The sequence below is a fragment of the Ananas comosus genome, linkage group 21, assembly GCF_001540865.1.
Source record: "Ananas comosus cultivar F153 linkage group 21, ASM154086v1, whole genome shotgun sequence".
Taxonomy (NCBI): domain Eukaryota; kingdom Viridiplantae; phylum Streptophyta; class Magnoliopsida; order Poales; family Bromeliaceae; genus Ananas; species Ananas comosus.
The window spans coordinates 6,787,688-6,806,038 of NC_033641.1; the positions used below are offsets into that span (position 1 = coordinate 6,787,688).

The window sequence follows — 18,351 nt, forward strand, 5'->3', positions numbered from 1 at the left end:
GACCAGTGAGTATAAACTTTCTTTTAAGGTCTTGAGATCCTTTTTAAGGGTCACGACATATTTTATGGTTGTCATCTATATTGCATCAATTATTTTAGGATCAGGGCCTGTAATTTTTTTGGTCTATGAAGATCCTTTTTGAGGGTCAGTAATCTGCGTGAAACCAACTGATAAATTGATGCCGTCTGAATTTGCAAAGAAGTTTTAGCACATAAGAGGAGAGACAGAAGTAGGGTGCAATTGACCTTGTATTAACACCACAATGAGCTTTATTGTCATTTCAGGGTAAAAGGAATGCCCGTTTTATATGCGCACTGGAAACTGCCAAATTCTCTCAACAATTGCAAGTTTCACCATCCTGATCCGATAGCTGATTAGTGCACGAGATGCTACTTATGGATATTCAATGGTGAAGCCCAAAAGCAAAATCATCAGGAGCATCTCAATGCCAACAACACCTGGCCTGAACCAAGAACAATGAATAACCTATCCCTTTCCATGATGCATCGCCATCCTACATACAGGACTGATTCTACCTCAAGTAATTCATCTCACTTATTACTTTTGTTGGGATTCACTGAAATACAATTTTTTGGCTTCAATTATTAATCTTTCTATAAATACTGCTCTATGAGATGCAATTGATTCAAATTCTGAGACTATAGAGGGTTTACTATTTTGGCAGATCTTGAACTTATGAATAGCCATCTCCGGCGGTAATGTTTAAAAAGTTGTATGCAGTATCTAGGCATTCATTATTGCATAGTGGATATGCAGTGTGCGGGTTCATGTGTGGTTAAGCTATTAAAATATTAAAAAATTTGATATATAGTAAGATAAAAGTACTTGTATAAAGAATAAAAATTTTCTTCATTAAAATGTCATTTACAATCACTTAATAGTCATCGAAGAGGTGACGCTAATAGATGTAGCAAAACAACGTCTAACACGTGCAAAGTAATTACCAATATTTATATGCATAATTATTATATTTTAAGAATAACATCTACAAAGTATGAAATATGAACAACCAGTCAGCTTAAAAAAAAAAAGAAGAGATTGTGAGATGATACTTGTATGAAGATACTTACTCTTTCCATGAACAATTATTAACCAAACCATATGGAAGATATTTATATTTACGTGCATAGTGCATTAACTAGGCAATCCCATCTAATTTAGCATTTTAATCCACCTTAAAAAAAAAAACCCTACTGCATATGTGGCCCTAGCGCATATCACCACATATTCACATATGCGTTGATGTTGTGCCTTTAACACACAAAGCAGCACATATGGCATGCCATATGCCACTCTATTTGGAACAATTCCTAGCTGTTCATAGAACAGAGTTGTGATTTGAGGTCATGAGACAAGATTTTCACAATTATATCAATAAACATTTATCGACAGAAATTCATTCCTATTATAGCAGATAAACCCCCAACCATTGACATTTTCATAAAAAGATAAAAGTTGAAGTTGCGTTCTTGTTTCTTGCTAGGCTAATTTTGACAGGGATCCAGAATTTTTTGTGACAATTTTCAGAATAGTCCTGGCTCTCTTGACAATTTATTCCAACCCAGCACTGGCAATTATATTTCTTTTGTAAGGTCTCTTCATTAGCATATGTTAGGCGCACGTGTCGGATCGTTGGCGCTAACCATTAATCCCAAAAGCTGCGAGCTGTTAAGAATACGCAATCAATTCACTTAAAGTGTGTAGAAACAGCACCCACTGGTCTCGATTTGACTCGGCCACCTAACCTCACGCATTTCGAACATGACTCGCCCACATGGCCTCCGCCACAGGGCAGGATGTTGGCCATTTAAGCCAACAATCCCCCTTCAGCACCTGCACACATTTGCAGCATGCAGGAATCGAACCCGTGACCTCTGCTCTGATACCATTTGTCGGATTGTTGGCGACTAACCATGTAATCCCAAAGCTCGAGCTATTAGAAAATACGCAACTATTCACTTAAAGCGTACAGAACCAGCGCCCACGGGTCTCGATTGTGACTCGGCCACCGGCTCAGCCACTTCGAACATGACTCGGCCCACCGCAGCCTCACGCCATTTCGAATATGACTCGGCCACATGGCCTCCCGCCACAGGGCAGGATGCTGGCCCATTTAAGCCAACATCCCCCTCCAGCACCTGCACACATTTGCAGCATGCAGGAATCGAACCTGTGAACCTCTGGCTCTGATACCATTGTCGAATCGTTGGCGGCTAACCATTATCCCAAAAGCTCGAGCTGTTAGAAATACGCAACTAATTCACTTAAAGCATACAGAAACAGCGCCCACGGTCTCGATTGTGACTCGGCCCTTGACCTCACGCCACTTCGACATGACTCGGCCCAACAACTCACCCATTTCGAACATGACTCGGCCACACATGGCCTCCCGCCACAGGGCAGGATGCTGGCCCATTTATCTTGTCGATCGTTGGGCGCTAACCATTATCCAAAGCTCGAGCTATTAGAAATACGCAACCAATTCATTAAAGCGTACAGAAACAGCGCCCACGGGTCTCGATTGTAACTCGCCACCACTGGCCTTACGCACCATCGAACATGACTTGGCCCAACCCAGCCTCACCCATTTCGAACATGACTCGGCCCACATGGCCTCCCGCCCAGGGTAGGATGCTGCCCATTTAAGCCAACAATCCCCCCTCCAGCACCTGCACACGTTTGCAGCATGCAGGAATCGAACCCGTGACCTCTTGCTCTGATACACTTGTCGGATCGTTGACGCTAACCATTTAATCCCAAAAGCTCGAGCCTTTAGAAATTACGCAATCAATTCACTTAAAGTCGTCAGAAACACGCCCACGCCCCGGTTCTGATTGTGACTCGGCCCACCTGGCCTCACGCCACTTCGAACATGACTCGGCCCACATGGCCTCCCGCCACAGGGCAGGATGCTGGCCCATTTAAGCCAACAGCACGTCCTTAGTAGACGACATAGATCTTTCCGTATCTATATCTCGCCCTCTTTTAATCTTCTGATTTCAGTTGAGCCCCTCTAAACTGTAGCTTTTTCTGTTGGCCTAACCCACTTTTCCGTTCTATCCCTTCCCTCAAGTTTTGTGAATCAGCCCAATACATATCATCATTATTATGTTATTTGATCATGGTCTATGGTGCTCTACACTAAATATCATCTGTTGCCTGCCAAACCATTTCTTCCGCTTCCTGATATTCTGTCTTTCTTCCTTCACATTCCCATCTATTTGAATTACTTAGTTTTCATGTAAATGAGGGGCAAAAAAAAAAAAAAGTTCTAAACTTTTTGGAAAATTGGGATATGGGGGTATGATTTTTGGATTTTTCGCCACTTTGTATTTGCCAAGTCTGTCAGGCTTGAGTTTGGTTGATTTGTTATCCTATTTCTTTTTTCATGAATTATCAAAAGTTTTCTATTTTACCTAAGTTTTAATGCGGTAATTGCCTTATATCTTAAAATCTAAAATTAAAAATTTTCAGGAAACTCAATTACTATGAACATTTTGGTGTTTTAACGTGTGGTCTTTACTTCTCTAAAAAATGTACATTCTCTATCAGATCCTATTTAAATTCATTTCCTAGCCTTAACAATTTTAAAGTTCAACAATTTGCCCATTTAACGTTGGCTTTGTGTATTACTGTTATGGGATTCTTGTATTGCTCCCCGAAACTTCTGTTCTCAATTTACTAACTATTTGAATTAGAAACAATTAATTTGTTAAATTGGTTTGCTAACTTTGGAAGAGAGACCAAGTGTGCAACATGAGTATGGATGTGAGGCTGGTGTTTAGGTGGAAAATATGAAGTTATCTTAATGATGTTCAGTCAGGTTCCATTTGCTGGGAAGAAAATGACCCCAACAGCAGCATATTTAAGGTTGTTGATGAAAGATCCTGAGTTCCATAATTAACGAGTGTGGGGGTACTTGTACAAGGTTGAGGGAGTGAAACAGCTTTAGAAATAGGAAAACCTTAGGCATATAAATGTACACTTTCCTTTTAATACTAGACTGTATTTTACTTATATGATGAATGTGGAATCCGAATATACGTAATCTCCTGCAGGATATTTATTTTTCCCATTTGTCTTTATGCACTAGTGTCTGATATTATTGTACGTCTTAGATTCCAGTTTTGCCTCCGGAAATGCATGAGCACAAATTTTCAGCTTCAAGTATGAACCATGCTTCTGTTAAATCAGATATTCCTGTCCATCAACAAGCCCAAAAAAAATGATGTGTACATGTTTCTGCGTGCTTGTGCATATGTGTGCTGGCATGTGTGCACAGGGGGCACGTAGCGGGTGTGCATAATCAGGATCAACATGCATAAAACTGTAACTTATGCATTTCTACTCAGGTGTAAATGGAGGCCCTATAAAATCTTAGCCATTTGACGTGATCGGCAACAAATAAATGGCCTATAGATGGAAGTCATTAAGTTTTGGAAACATTTCTTTTATGCATTTAGTAGTAACCCTTATTGAAAAGTTACATATTGCTGATTTTGGCAAAGCTTGATATTTACAATGAGTTGTGAATTTGTGATATTTTATATCTAGGCCTATGAGATGTGGTACAGTGGTAGATTACATCTCTCTATGGAGGTGGTGCAGGAAGGGCCTATTGGCGACCTACATGAACACCAAAAGGGTGTTGTTAATTATTTCGTTAGCTGTAAAGAATTGTAGTATACAAAATCAAAATGGTTATCTCATCTTAAAGCGGGAGTCTGGTCTTTTGTCTGAAAAATATCCTGATGATTGACATCAGTAGACATTTTCACGCTCTACATCTTATAACTATCTCCTTGTTCTAAACTTGGTTTGATTACTGTTATTCAGCTATTATCTATGTTGACCTAACATAAGTTTCTTGTTTCTTTTTCTCGAAATGCTTGCAAAGTGTGATGATAATGGTGAAAAGCCTCTGGACATGTCCACTGTAAAGGGTGAAGAAAAGAACTTGTGCAAAAAAGAAAAATATGCAAGGATAGAACAGATGACGGTTACTCTTGGTCTTTCAGATTATCAGAGGACCCCTATGGTAATCTTCTATTTCATGTTGCTGCATGTTGGATATTTCTTTTCTTTTTGTAATACTTCTTATTTATAAGTTATGACACCCTAATAGTCCCACATCGGATAACATAGAAGAGTGGGAGGGGCTTATACATGACCGACACATTAGTAATAATAACCGAGCTTAACTATTTTAGGCTGGTGGTTTGAGCCCAATTAGTTGGTATCATAGCTGAATACACTAACAAATGTGAGAGCTAAGTTCTATGTGGGACAAAGTGCTATAGGTTAAGTTCTATGTGGGACAAAGTGCTATAGGTTTGTTGGGAGCCACTTTCTAAATATGTAGGAGTCACCTCTAGAATCTCACATCACCTGGTAATTATGGTTTATGTGTGTGATTGGGTTTGGGCTTGACGAGAACATTAATGTCTAAACTGGAAGCCTCCGTTTGGTTTGGGGTTAAGAAAAAAGTAGCTATTCCAGGAATAGAGTTAAGTTCAGGGTTAAAGTGGGGTTAAAATTTTTTGTGTTTGGTTGGGGGTTGGAGTTAGTCTAGAATAATGAAAAATAGTGTTTGGTTGGGTAGGTGGGATAAGAAGATAATGATTGATAAAGAAGGATAATGATTGGTTGGAGTAGGTGTGATAAGAAAGATAGTGGGTTATTATGAATAGAAAATAGTGTTTGGTTGGAGTTTGGTGGGGTTAGGTGGGGTTAGCTAACCCGGGATAATTTATTTGAGGTGGGGTTAGATGGGGTTAGCTAACCCCACCTATTTTTTTGGAGTGTTTGGGGATAAAATGGGGGTTAAAGGGTTATTCCACCCCTTAACCCCCAACCAAACAAGGGCGAAAAGTCTGTGACGTCCGGTAGTCTTACATCTAATCATGGTCTATGTGTGTAATTGGGTTTAGGCTTGACGAGGACGTTAGTGTCTAAACTGGGAAAGTCCGTGACGCCCAGTAGTCTCACATCGAATATGATAGAGATTACGATTGGAAATATAAGGATCATACACCCCAATACTAATAACTGGGTTAAACATTTTGAGCTTGTTGTTTAGACCTTATGAGTAATTAGTGCTAGTGAGCTGGGTAGATTAGTTGGTATCAGAGCCAATTCATCAGGTTGACGTATGAGGTGGACCTCACGTCACTTGGTGATCTTGGGTTATGTGTATGATTGGGTTAGCGGGAACGTTAGGGTCTAAAATGAGGGAAATACATGACATAGGATATTTTGGGAGTGTGAGAGACTTACATATGATGAGTGCACTAGAAGTACTGAAGTAATAACCATGTTTGAGTATGTTGGGCCGGTGGTTTGTCCCCAATGAATTATTAGTGTTAGTGTACTGGATTGTTATGTAAGTTTTGAGCTTTCCATTATTTAGAAGCTCCCTTAGTAAAACATATTCCATCTTTGCATGCTCGAGAAAAATTCTGAAACAATCTTGTTTATTAAATGTTGCTTATCTCTGGCAACAATAGGTTGTCGAGAAGTAATACTTTCTTGGACTTTTTGTTGTTATTACTGCTGAAAAGTATGGAGAAAATGTTTATTAGTACATGTAGTATCCTTAAATAGAGTATCAGTGTTTGAACTATGAAGCCAATAATACTAGGAACAGATTAGCAGGGAATGAAAACTAGCAAACATTAACAGCTTGAGAAGCTTCCTGCTGGCTGTAGACGATTTAAAACCCAAAATATGTGTTCCAACATATGGGCATTGCATAATCATTGGATTTTTTTGGAACCTCCCTTTACAGAAAGATGTCATCATTATCTCAAATGAGATGGTTAATTCTTCTAGTTTTGTTTTATCAATGGCTAGATTGGAACAAAAGGAATTGTTGTCGTCCATTTGGTACTTTGGCTGTTTGATGTAAAAATTTTAGCTCTTTTGGCATTGTTTGGTACTGTTGCCCCTTGTTTTTTGTTTTTGTTTTGTTTTTTATCACAAATTTTACGTAATTGGATGCGTGGGTGGATGGACTTCTCTGTTTTCCATTATTGTTGGTTAACTTGCAATGCATCTTAGAGGGATGCAGAATGACATCATTTTTTGGAAAAAAATAGATAGGGAGCAAAAGTTACAACTTTAAGGTCTTATTTGGCATCATTGTCGTTTTTCTATTTTTTAATACACTCGTTCTATATAATTTGAGATATTGATGGAAAGATTTTTCACTTGTTGTCATGGTTGGTTAGCTTGTAAATTGTAATACACTCTGGCTAAATGATGAATAACAATTTGTTTGATAATATCTAGAACCGAAAAAGAAATTGCTTTCAACTTTTTGGTTCTTTGTGCCAAACAAATAGTTTGGATGTAAAGATTGCAAATTATCCACCATGCCTTTCTACACTATTTCATATAGAAATTCTACTTCTACACTGTTGCACTCATCACATTGGATTTGTGTTTAAAAAGGAAAATAAAAAGCAGTGGTACCAAACAAGGCCTTATTTATGAAATAAGTTTGTTATTGCTTGGGTTTAAGATAATTCTTTCTGTATTTTTCTTGCATAATTGATTGTTTAATTCTGATTTTAAATTTTGAAGCCTGGAGAAACCTTGCGAAATTTTTATAGAAGAACAAGGATGTACTGGCAGATGACAGCTCATAAGCATACTCAACATACTGAAAATGTATGTTACTTTGTTTATTTTTAAAAGTGTGTACCAAGTCACATTTTTCTTTTTAATTTTGCTAACCTTTTACTGCCATATTAAGGATTGTTTTGTACAAGAACAAATAATTCGCAAAACTTTCTGAATAGATATTGAGAGTACAAAATTGTGACTTGGTACACACTTGCTAAGACTATAGAAGCACTACTCCTTTCAATAATCACTATGTATCAAATTAAATCCGTTAGCCAAGCTAGGAATAGATAACGATCTTTTACACGACATCTTGACCTATTTCTTCTTTTTCCAGCCACAATTTTGTACTCTCAATATCTATTCAGAAAGTTATGCGAATTCTTTGTTCTTGTACAAAAGAATCCTTAATATTGATGAATCAAGAGATGTTTGCTGCTTCTAATTTTAGTATATGCAAAGGAAATAAAATGAAGCAGTATTTACAAATCACGTGAAACTAAGGATCTGGTATGGATTATTAACCATTATACTTGAGCTACAGATCATTATGCTTTTTTTCTAGTGACTGAACTTCAGCGAGCTTACATAATTTTTGAAACTGTAACATGCAGCTACATGTGAATAGCCTTAGTTTTCACTAGGGCTCAAATTTGATGTTTTATGTTGTTGCGCGTTGTGTTTATTCAAATATTAGGAGCTTGGGAAGGCTAGTTTTGATCTTGCTAAGGCCCGATATAAGGAGGTCAAGCCCATACTTGATGAGGTGAGAATTATTGGGCTAAATTCGGCCCTGTGCTTGATGTTTTAATTTCTTTTGGGGTGTATTTACTCACTTATTTTGTCTCGCGTGCTGTGTAGCTGGCAATACCTGAGGCAGATCAAAAGGCTGAAGAAAAAGCTGGCACGGAAACAAGTTCTAGAAAGAAGGTTAATCCGGCTGGAACAAGCTCTAGAAGAAAAGCTGGTGCGGAAAAAAGTTCTAGAAAGAAGGTCAATCAGTTGGAAACAAATTCTAGAAACAAAGCTGGCGCAGAAACGAGTTCTAGAAAAGAGGTCAATTCGGCGGAAACAAGTTCTCAAAAAAAACGTTCGCGCAGAAAAAAGTTCCAGAAAAAAGATCAATCCGGCATAAATGAAGTTCTAGAAAATGGGTTGATAAGAAAAGCGTGCCAAAATATCCAGCAAAAGTAGTTTTATTTTTTTTCTTTTTCTTTCCAAAATCGATTGCTCCAGCAATACTTGTACATTAGTTGATGCCATGGGCAATTGTGTTGCGGTGTTGATAACGATAACAAAGAAAACCACTGTGAAATGTAGTTCCTACTTAAGACAGCTCAAGCAGCTTCTGTTGTACATTATCAAATGTTTATTGTGTCTTCATATTTTGATATTTACATACTATTTAAGGGTAAATTGCACGTTTGGTCCTCAAACAATGAGGTGGGTGACATTTTGGTCCTCAAACTTTAATTTATTGTAATCTCTAACTCGAACTTCCAAAATTATTGCAACAAGCCCTATAACCTAATTTAGTAAACTAAATATTGATGTGTCGTTAGTATAAAAGTGATATAACAATGTTACGATGATGATGTTACATTACTTTTATATCAGCAACGCATAAATGTTAAGTCAACTAAATTATGCAATTTATCCTACTTTATTGAGAACAACTAGCACATTTTTAAGTTTCACTTACTAGCTAAGGGGCCCCTGCGATGCGGTGGAGAGACACTACTTTAATTATTTTCCAGAACTTTATTTTTTTGGGAAAACTTCAAATACCGTCTATGTAGTTTTGCACTTTCTCACTTTAGTTATCCTGTGGTTTAAAAGTGTATTACTTTTGTACCATGTGGTTTTATTTTTCACTTTTTATTATCTCTTTCTATTATTTTTTTCGTTAAATCAGTGACAAAGTTAAAACTAAAGGATACTGACGATAAACTATGTGTGGTATCTGTAAGTTTTTTGTATTTGATTTAACGAAAAGTTAACGGAAGGGCCGACGAAAAGAGAAAAGTAAAACCACATAATACCAAATTGATACAATTTAAAACATATGATACTAAAGTGAGAAAGTACGAAACTACAGGAGTGGTATTTGAAGTTTACTCTATTTTTTTATTCATGTATTATTACCTGAAGAATATGTAAAATCAATGGAACAATATAATGAATAAATAGCATCAACAGTTGGTACATACATAAAGCTGTTAAAATCAAATTTAAAAAGAAATCAAAGCTTTGAAGCAAGAAAGGAAGGAATGAAATAAAACAACATATATGTAATGTCCATTACCATTACAAAGAGATGCCCACCAAGATAGTAGACCTAACAATATAAGCAATACTTAAAAAAGAGAAGAGAAAATAATCGTAAATCCGAGGTCTTATATACCTCAAAGTTGAAGAATGAGCTGTTGGGAAAAACTTTATGATCTTTTATTACAATATTCTTTAAGATCAATTCGAAAATTCAATTTCAACTATAAAAAAATTCCTCAAAAAAATTAAACAAAAATATTGGAAAGATAAGGTTTAGATAAGACCCGTGGATATATCGAGGCGTGTAGAGCACTGTTCTAGAAGATAAATTGTCCATCTACGTGCGAGGCTTTCTACAATTACTCCTAGCGATACAACGACCACGTTCTATTCCGTCGGCACACTTCCAAGGTAGCACAAGACGAACCCAACAAGCTTAAGATCAAGCAAAAAAAAACTCGGCGAAAACTCAGAAAGCAAGAAAAGACGACAGGCTTTAGGTATGCTCGGGTTATTGATTAACTCGTGCAACCTCGCCCCCATATTTATAACCAAGGTGTAACGACCTAGCACACTAGCAATAATAACTCGTTGGGCCCAACCACCGGCCCAAAATGCTTAAGCCCAGTTATTATTACTAGTGTTTAAGTTTTTTATAAACCCAATGACAATATTTTTCCCATCCGATGTGGGACTATTGGGGTGGATTGTCCCATCTGATGTGGGACTAGATCACCAGGCGATGTGAGACTCATCTCGTTAGCCCGTTATCCAGACCCTGGCTCAGTCGAGACTCACCACACATGTCCAGCTGGTGAACTGGCTCTGATACCAAATATAACGACCCAGCCCACTAGCAATAATAACTCGTTGGGCCCAACCACCGGGCCAAAATGCTTAAGCCTAGTTATTATTACTAGTGTCTAAGTCTCTTATAAAGACAATGACAACCTCATTCCCATCCGATGTGGGACTATTGGGATGTCACACAAGGTGAGAATCTTGCTTCAACGCGTCAAATCCGTGTAGAACAAGATAAGCCTAAGATTACACGGATAAGGATTAGGATTAGGAAAAGATAAAGATAAGGATTAAAATAAAGGTAAAATTGATAAAATAAAAATAAAATAAACCGGATGTACGGACCCCCCGGGCGCCGCCGCCCGGCTCGTGCTCGTGCTCGTGCCATGCGTGTATTTAACGAGAGCATAACTATCATTTTCTTCCAAGCAACTAGCTTGAGAACAAGCGAATATATAAAAACAACAAACACTATTTTCGTTTCCAATGCGGACTAAACATCACACATGAAAATTCACGTTGGGCTTCCAAGCATTAACAATTATTGGGCTCCTCAAGTTGTTTTAATAAGTTTTAAATCACAAAACCCAATAAAAACCCAATATGAGCTCTATTCAATTGAACTAGTGCATTCAATCTATCATCACCTCTAGTACAAAGTATTAGGATTTAGCTATCAACATCAAGATGCATGATACTTAAAAAATAAAAATAAAATATCAATAAAAAAGTGCAGACTGCAGAGCCAACATGGAAGAATGTATAGATTTATCTAATTTGACATGCTAAAAGCATTCTATCCATCATTAGCTCATTACCTTATATAGCATCATAAATCTATTTTAATTTTGGCGAACGATGAAAGAAAGAGATAAAAAATCATATAAAGCTGATGACTCAGCACCGTATACGCTCCCGACAAATCCTTTACCATGCTTTTAACACAAGTAGCGAGGAGAATTTTAAGCAGGCAATAAATAGAGAAGGAGAAGGAAAATTATCAGATATACGGAGATTAGCAAAAAGCAACGATAACCTCAAATAGTTTAGTAAAAGCAAAAATATGTTCAAATATTACTGCAAAATCAAATAATTAAGCAATAATAAATTCAAACTGCACTTCAAAATCAGGCGAAATAATAATAAAGAATTTAATTACGCAAGAGCCCCGCCAACTAACAGTACTACGTACCAGTGGAAGCTATATATATGGTATTAAAACATTAAGCTATTTTTGCACTACTCAATTTGCCTTGGCATTTAAACCCTCGTCCATGTGTTTGAAAAACACAAACAGCTTAAAGAAGAAGAAGAAGAAGAAGAAGAAGAAGAAGTAGTAGGGTATCTCTTAGAAAGTGTTCCATCAAATACAAATTGCGGAATTTTTTTTTTTCTATCATCATTTATCTTAGAAGTACATAGAAAATTAATTGAGAGTGAAACTGAGGAAGAAACCAAGCAGAACTAATATATATTTAGAAGTGTGTCCCTTACGGTTTTAGCCTTTTCTTCTCCAAACTGAAATAATTATTTCTCTCGTTGTGGGCTAGCTGTTTCCTAATGATTAACAAATGCAAGAGTTGTCTCTGGGCTATTAAGCTTGCTCTTTTTTTATATATATACTAGTGGAGTTCCCGCATTTCGCGGCTGATCGATAATATTCTAGTCAATCAATATATATAATTATTAAAATTTTAAAATTAAAAAATTATAATAAAAAATGCGAAAAAAAATTCAATAGTCTTTTAATTATGCATTATAAAAATTATTTTTTATTAATATTTTTTAACTTTCAGTACTATTTATTGAGTTAAAGTATTCTAAAAACTTCACTTAAAATTTTGATCAAACTTATTAGCTTTAGTATATTCTATAAGTAAAGTTTTTTATTAAAAAGTTCAAATCGAAGGACTTATTCTAAATTATTATATATATCTGGTGTATATATATACCTAGTGTATATTATTATATATATACTTGGTGTATATTAACACCTGGTGAAAAAATTATCATATACACCTGGTGTATATTAACACACTATACACCTTATATTAAAGAATTAATATTTAATAACAAAATTTAATTAAATATATCTTAATTACAAAGTTTAATAAATTAAATATATTCATTGAATTAAATTTTAAAATCTCTATTAAAGCTTTAAAATATATACACTAAGTGTAGAGAATGTTTAAGAGAATGCACTAATAATTTTCAAAATAAGAGAAGAAATCTTTGCTTACATGTGGTGTATACTAATATTTTATTCACCGCAAAAGTATATTATATAATTGATGAAATATCTAATAATTAGTATTAACGATTTTTGTGATGTGATAGAATTGCCAAATTGTCAAATTATATTATTTTATAGATTTTAAAATATTAATAATTAAAAAATAAATTTGATGTATATGATATTTTCGTAGACCGGGTGCATGCAATATATATTGTTGAAGTGGAGAAGGCAAAGAGAGGAGGACACATGTCACTCACTTGGCTTTTGATGTGACCCAACTCTTAAATTATATATCTAAAAGAAGATTTTAAAATATTAATAATTAAAAAATAAATTTGATGTATATGATATTTTCGTAGACCGGGTGCATGCAATATATATTGTTGAAGTGGAGAAGGCAAAGAGAGGAGGACACATGTCACTCCCTTCGCTTTTGATGTGATCCAACTCTCAAATTATACATCTAATAGATAAAATATTAATAATTAAAAAATAAATTTGGTGTATATTATATTTTCGTAGACCGGGTGCATGCAATATATATTGTTGAAGCGGAGATGGCAAAGAGAGGAGGACACATGCCACTCCCATGGCTTTTGATGTGATCAAACTCCCAAATTATGCATCTAATAGATAAAATATTAATAAATAAAAAATAAATTTGGTGTATATGATATTTTCGTAGACCGGGTGCATGTAATATATATTATTGAAGTGGAGAAGGGAAAGAGAGGAGGACACATGTCACTCCCATGGCTTTTGATGTGACCTAACTCATAAATTAGATATCTAGTAGACCAGGTGTATGCAATATATATTATTGAAGTGGAGAAGGCAAACAGAGGAGAACACATGTCACTCTTATGACTTTTGATGTGACCCAACTCTCAAATTATATATCACTCCCATGGCTTTTGATGTGACCCAACTCTCAAATTATATATCTAATAGAAGATAGATAATAAATAACATATTCTATCATTGTAGCACACTAAATTTTAGCAAATTGCAAGGTTCCAGTGTAAGAATAGTATTTTAATCTATTCTGGATGTTTTGAGGGTTTCCTATATGGTACATGCCTGTTTCTGGAGCTTATTAGACTCGAGAACAGGCTTTCAGCATCAAAATCTGCAAAGTGCAGATTTCAAAGCTTGAGTACCGGTACTGGAGATTGGTACCGGAACCCCATAGCGTGCCAGAGAATAGCTGCTCTTGGGTTTGCAATTTGGGATATTGGGTACCGGTACTGGTGTTGGGTACCGATATTGGAGTTGGATATCGGTACTGCGTCGCGCGGGTACCTGTACACTATTAAACCTGAAGGTGTTGCGCTTGGATTTTGTTTGGCTGAGGGCCGAGTACCGATACTCTTCCTCGAGTATCGGTACGCAGTGCAGAAAAACTGCAGTTCGTATAGTTTGTAATCTTTGGGCTTTGAGGGGCTTAAGTGGATATTGTTACATGGTGTATAAATAACCCTTCATCCCCCTTTTTCCCTCAATGGGCTGAGGCTTGCGAGAGAGAGAGAATAGAGGTGAGTTCTTCCCCCTTCTCTCTAGAATTTCTCCTCTAAACCCTTGGATTTTTGAGAATTGATCTCTTTTCTTCCTTTCAACCATGAATGCTTGCTCCATGCAGCTTGGAGTTGATGGGAGGAGCTTATTGATGGATCAAACTTCAACCCTAGCACATCATGCCTTAAGTTGAAGCTTGTTTTGAGGTTAGAAACTTTCTCTTACTCTTTATTTAAGATATTTGCAAGAGATTTGAGAGAAAGTCTAATTTTTGAAAAACTATGATTCATTTTGGGGTTTTCCAATTTTGAGCTTTTGGAATGGAATTGATGAGTGTAGAACACTCTTATAGGTTGGATTTGAAGCTTCTTAGCTTCGATTTGGATTTTAGACAAGTTCCACTTGATCAAAGGTAATTTTCACCATTTTATACTTGATTTTTGGTAAATTTTATATGATGTTCGTTCGAAACTTGTAACCCTTTGGAAATTATTCTTAGGGTTCTAAAAGCTTGGTCAACAACTTCGTTCGAAGGAACGAAGGGGTTCGAGGAGTATCTGGTAGGTTTGACCTCACCAAAATGGGTGGACTCCCTCTATATCTCCTATAATGTTATAGGACTCAATTTGTTGCATAATCATGCTATGCTTGTCATGATAGAGTTTTTCGATGCTTGAGATACATATGTTATGTATGATATGTTGCATACTTTATGTAGTAGAGACAATTTGACATATATATGATTGGCACACTCTAGTTAGCAGAGGTAAGTGGCATGCTCTATTTAGTAGAGGTTAAGTGACATATTTGTTGTTGAATAACACGTTGTGGTATATGTTGTATCAAATTGTCACACCCCCAATAATCCCACATCGGATAGGAATGGGGATGTGATTGGGTATATAAGAGACTTAGACACTAGTAATAATAACTGGGCTTAAGCATTTTGGGCCGGTGGTTGGGCCTAACGAGTTATTGTTGCTAGTGGGCTGGGTCGTTACATTTGGTATCAGAGCCGGTTCATCAGCTAGAAATGTGTGGTGAGTCTTGGCTGAGCCAGGGTCTGAAAGACAAGGTGATAGGCTACGCCGGAGTCTGAATGACAAGTTGACCAGCGATGCCAGGGTCTGGATGACAAGGCTAGCGAGACAAGTCTCACATTGCCTAGTGATCTTGGGCTGTGTGTGTGATTGGACTAACGAGGATGTCAGGGCCTTAATAAGGAGAGTCTGTCACACCTCCAATAATCCCACATCGGATAGGAATGGAGATGTGATTGGGTATATAAGAGACTTAGACACTAGTAATAATAACTGGGCTAAAGTATTTTGGGCCGGTGGTTGGGCCCAACGAGTTATTGTTGCTAGTGGGCTGGGTCGTTACACAAATCCATTCTATACAAATGAAGACATGCATGCTAGAGATGAGTAGTAATGACATATGAGACATTACGTGACTAGTGGATCTAGAGGGATCAAATCTTGAATGCTATAGATTGTGACGGTCATAGAAGATGGCAAAAGTGAACCTTTGCATGCTAATGACATAATGTAAAGCCCTCGTGCTTTATTGAAAATGACACTGAAAAATTATTCCTCTTGCACTATAGTGGAAATAGCATATGTTGGCATATGGGCGAAACCCGTTAGGTTCATGAATGAGTCATAGAACCACCCCCAATAGAATGAATGAAATGTGGACCTTAGTGTGCTTGAGACATGTGACATATTGGTAGAGACATACCATTGAGCTAATTGATAATTAAACTTGACATACATGTTGTGATACCCGACCTTGAGTCGTTGTTGAGATTCAATGTTTTAGACATGATGATTGGGGCCGATTGCCTCGGATTGGACGCTTACGATCATGCTTGCAGGCCATTGTGCTCATTCGCATAAGCTTGTGAGGTTCGCTCCCCACAAGCCGGCACTTCGGAGTTAACCTACGCGACACAAGCTCACCCGTGCAGGATTGGGTGCCGAAATGGGATGTCGTAGGGGAAGCTCATTCCTAGAGGGGGAATGTTGACTACCACGGGGCCATTAGGCACGGCGCAAGCCGGACTACACTTGTGTAGGTCTTGAGGAATTGAACTATGACACTCAAAAGTTAAATAAACTTGACTTTATGATAGACCTACTAGTGAGTTGATACCCTTTGACACTAGTTGATGCATACCTAATAGATGGACATACTAGTAGTTGGTTACCCTATGTTGCAACTCGATCATTCATAGTAGTAGGATACTCCTGTGGGACATTGTTGCATTGTCAACCTTAGTGGTAGCAACCTACACTTGTGACGTTAAATATAAAAGGGTAGTTTTATGATGACTATAACAATATGATGTCAACGATAATGTGAGACTTGTACTATAATAATTGTCCATAGTTTAATGTAGACTAGCATTTTTATGTTGCATACACAACTTATGCATGTAATTGTAGGCAAGGAATCCATATACATGTTATAGACATTCCATGTAGAGGCATGATATAGTTGAAACCATTTTATTATTTGCTGCATTTACATTATACACTTCTCGTATCATATCTATGTCTGAGTTTACCTAGTGGTGTATTTCGCCACTCTCAGCGGCTTACCCACTGGAAACTATTGTTTAATAGTTCTTACCCTCATTGATTGATTGTTTTTGTTTCAGAGCCTTCCGCAGCGGGAAAGGCTAGGGATCATGGCGAGGGGGCAGCGACTAGCTAGAGCCTCACGATGTTCTGATAGATGAACCCATGAGATTATTTTATTTGGTTTAGTTCAGTAGAGTTTATTGTACCCTATGTGAGATTCCTTGTATTCATGTTGTTTCCCTTGATCAAATTATTGTAATCTTGAGATGAACTAGTTGTAGAATTTTGTATCTAGATGTTGTATGTGATGTTCTTGTTCTTAACTCTGACCATGTTTAGATCGATCACACTAATTTCTCTCTATGATTATGTAAACCGCCTTATATACATTGGGGTTTTTTGGTGCTCAGTGCACACACCCTGGCGGGCCTTCGTGTAGCCCGGCCGTGACAATCATTATTTCTCAATATTAGCTTGTTGGACATCTCCCGACAAATTTTTATTGCTCTTCGCAAATTAATTCAAAATATTTAAGTTTGAAAACTAAAACAGTTCAAAGACAAAGAGGTAAAGCATTTGAATTAGATGCAAAAATAAAAGAAAGCATGTACAGTGAGGCATATGCAGCATCGCTGGAATTACATGTTAGTCACTAATAAATTGGCATTTTAATAAATTAAAATATAAAGCTAGAGAATAGATGACCGGTTGCTCATATTTGGCTAAATGACTATAATATATCAGCTCCAAACCTCAAAGTGTTGGTTTTAAGCAATTTCTATTAGAACACTAGTTAAATCAATAATACAAATTACAACATATAAAGAAATAATCTAAACCATTTGACAACCCAAACTCTCAATTCATTATGTCTGCGCGAACTGAACCGGCCCCCGTAGGGTGTTTCTAGGCGAGTGGTCATTCATGGTAGAGGTTTAAATTTGTATGAATTTTACTTTGAAATCAGGATTATAGGTTCATGTTTTCCAACAGACTCAAGAATCTGTCTGTTAATTACCTCACACTTCGTGTTAACGACCCTCGATTAAGAGACCAAATATAATGCTGATAATAAAAGAGCAAAACAGACAAATGAAATTTTATTGATATGATTTTGCCGTTTACATGGCTTAAGCAGGGGCATACCCCACTGTACATGAATTTTATCAACTAAATACTCAATTAAACAGTCGTTGAAGTTTTGATGCTCAGTTTAATGACATGGCGGTCAAGTTTAAGTTTTGATCGCTCAGTTTAATGGCTGGTGGTCCGAGTTCAAGTTTTGATGAA

The 18,351-nt window shown here is 36.8% G+C and overlaps 1 protein-coding gene across 2 annotated transcripts; it reads left to right on the plus strand.

Annotated features, from left to right (window-relative positions):
* LOC109726601 lies at positions 268 to 9,063 on the plus strand. Of its 2 annotated transcripts, XM_020256304.1 has the most exons (5): positions 269 to 541; positions 4,919 to 5,059; positions 7,606 to 7,692; positions 8,345 to 8,413; positions 8,509 to 9,063. In XM_020256304.1, the coding sequence occupies exons 2-5, from the start codon at positions 4,949 to 4,951 to the stop codon at positions 8,839 to 8,841; spliced, it is 600 nt and encodes a 199-aa protein (XP_020111893.1). In that variant the 5' UTR covers positions 269 to 541; positions 4,919 to 4,948; the 3' UTR covers positions 8,842 to 9,063. The 2 variants fall into 2 exon arrangements, with proteins under 2 accessions (XP_020111894.1, XP_020111893.1); XM_020256305.1 differs by lacking the exon at positions 7,606 to 7,692 and having other exon boundaries at positions 268 to 541.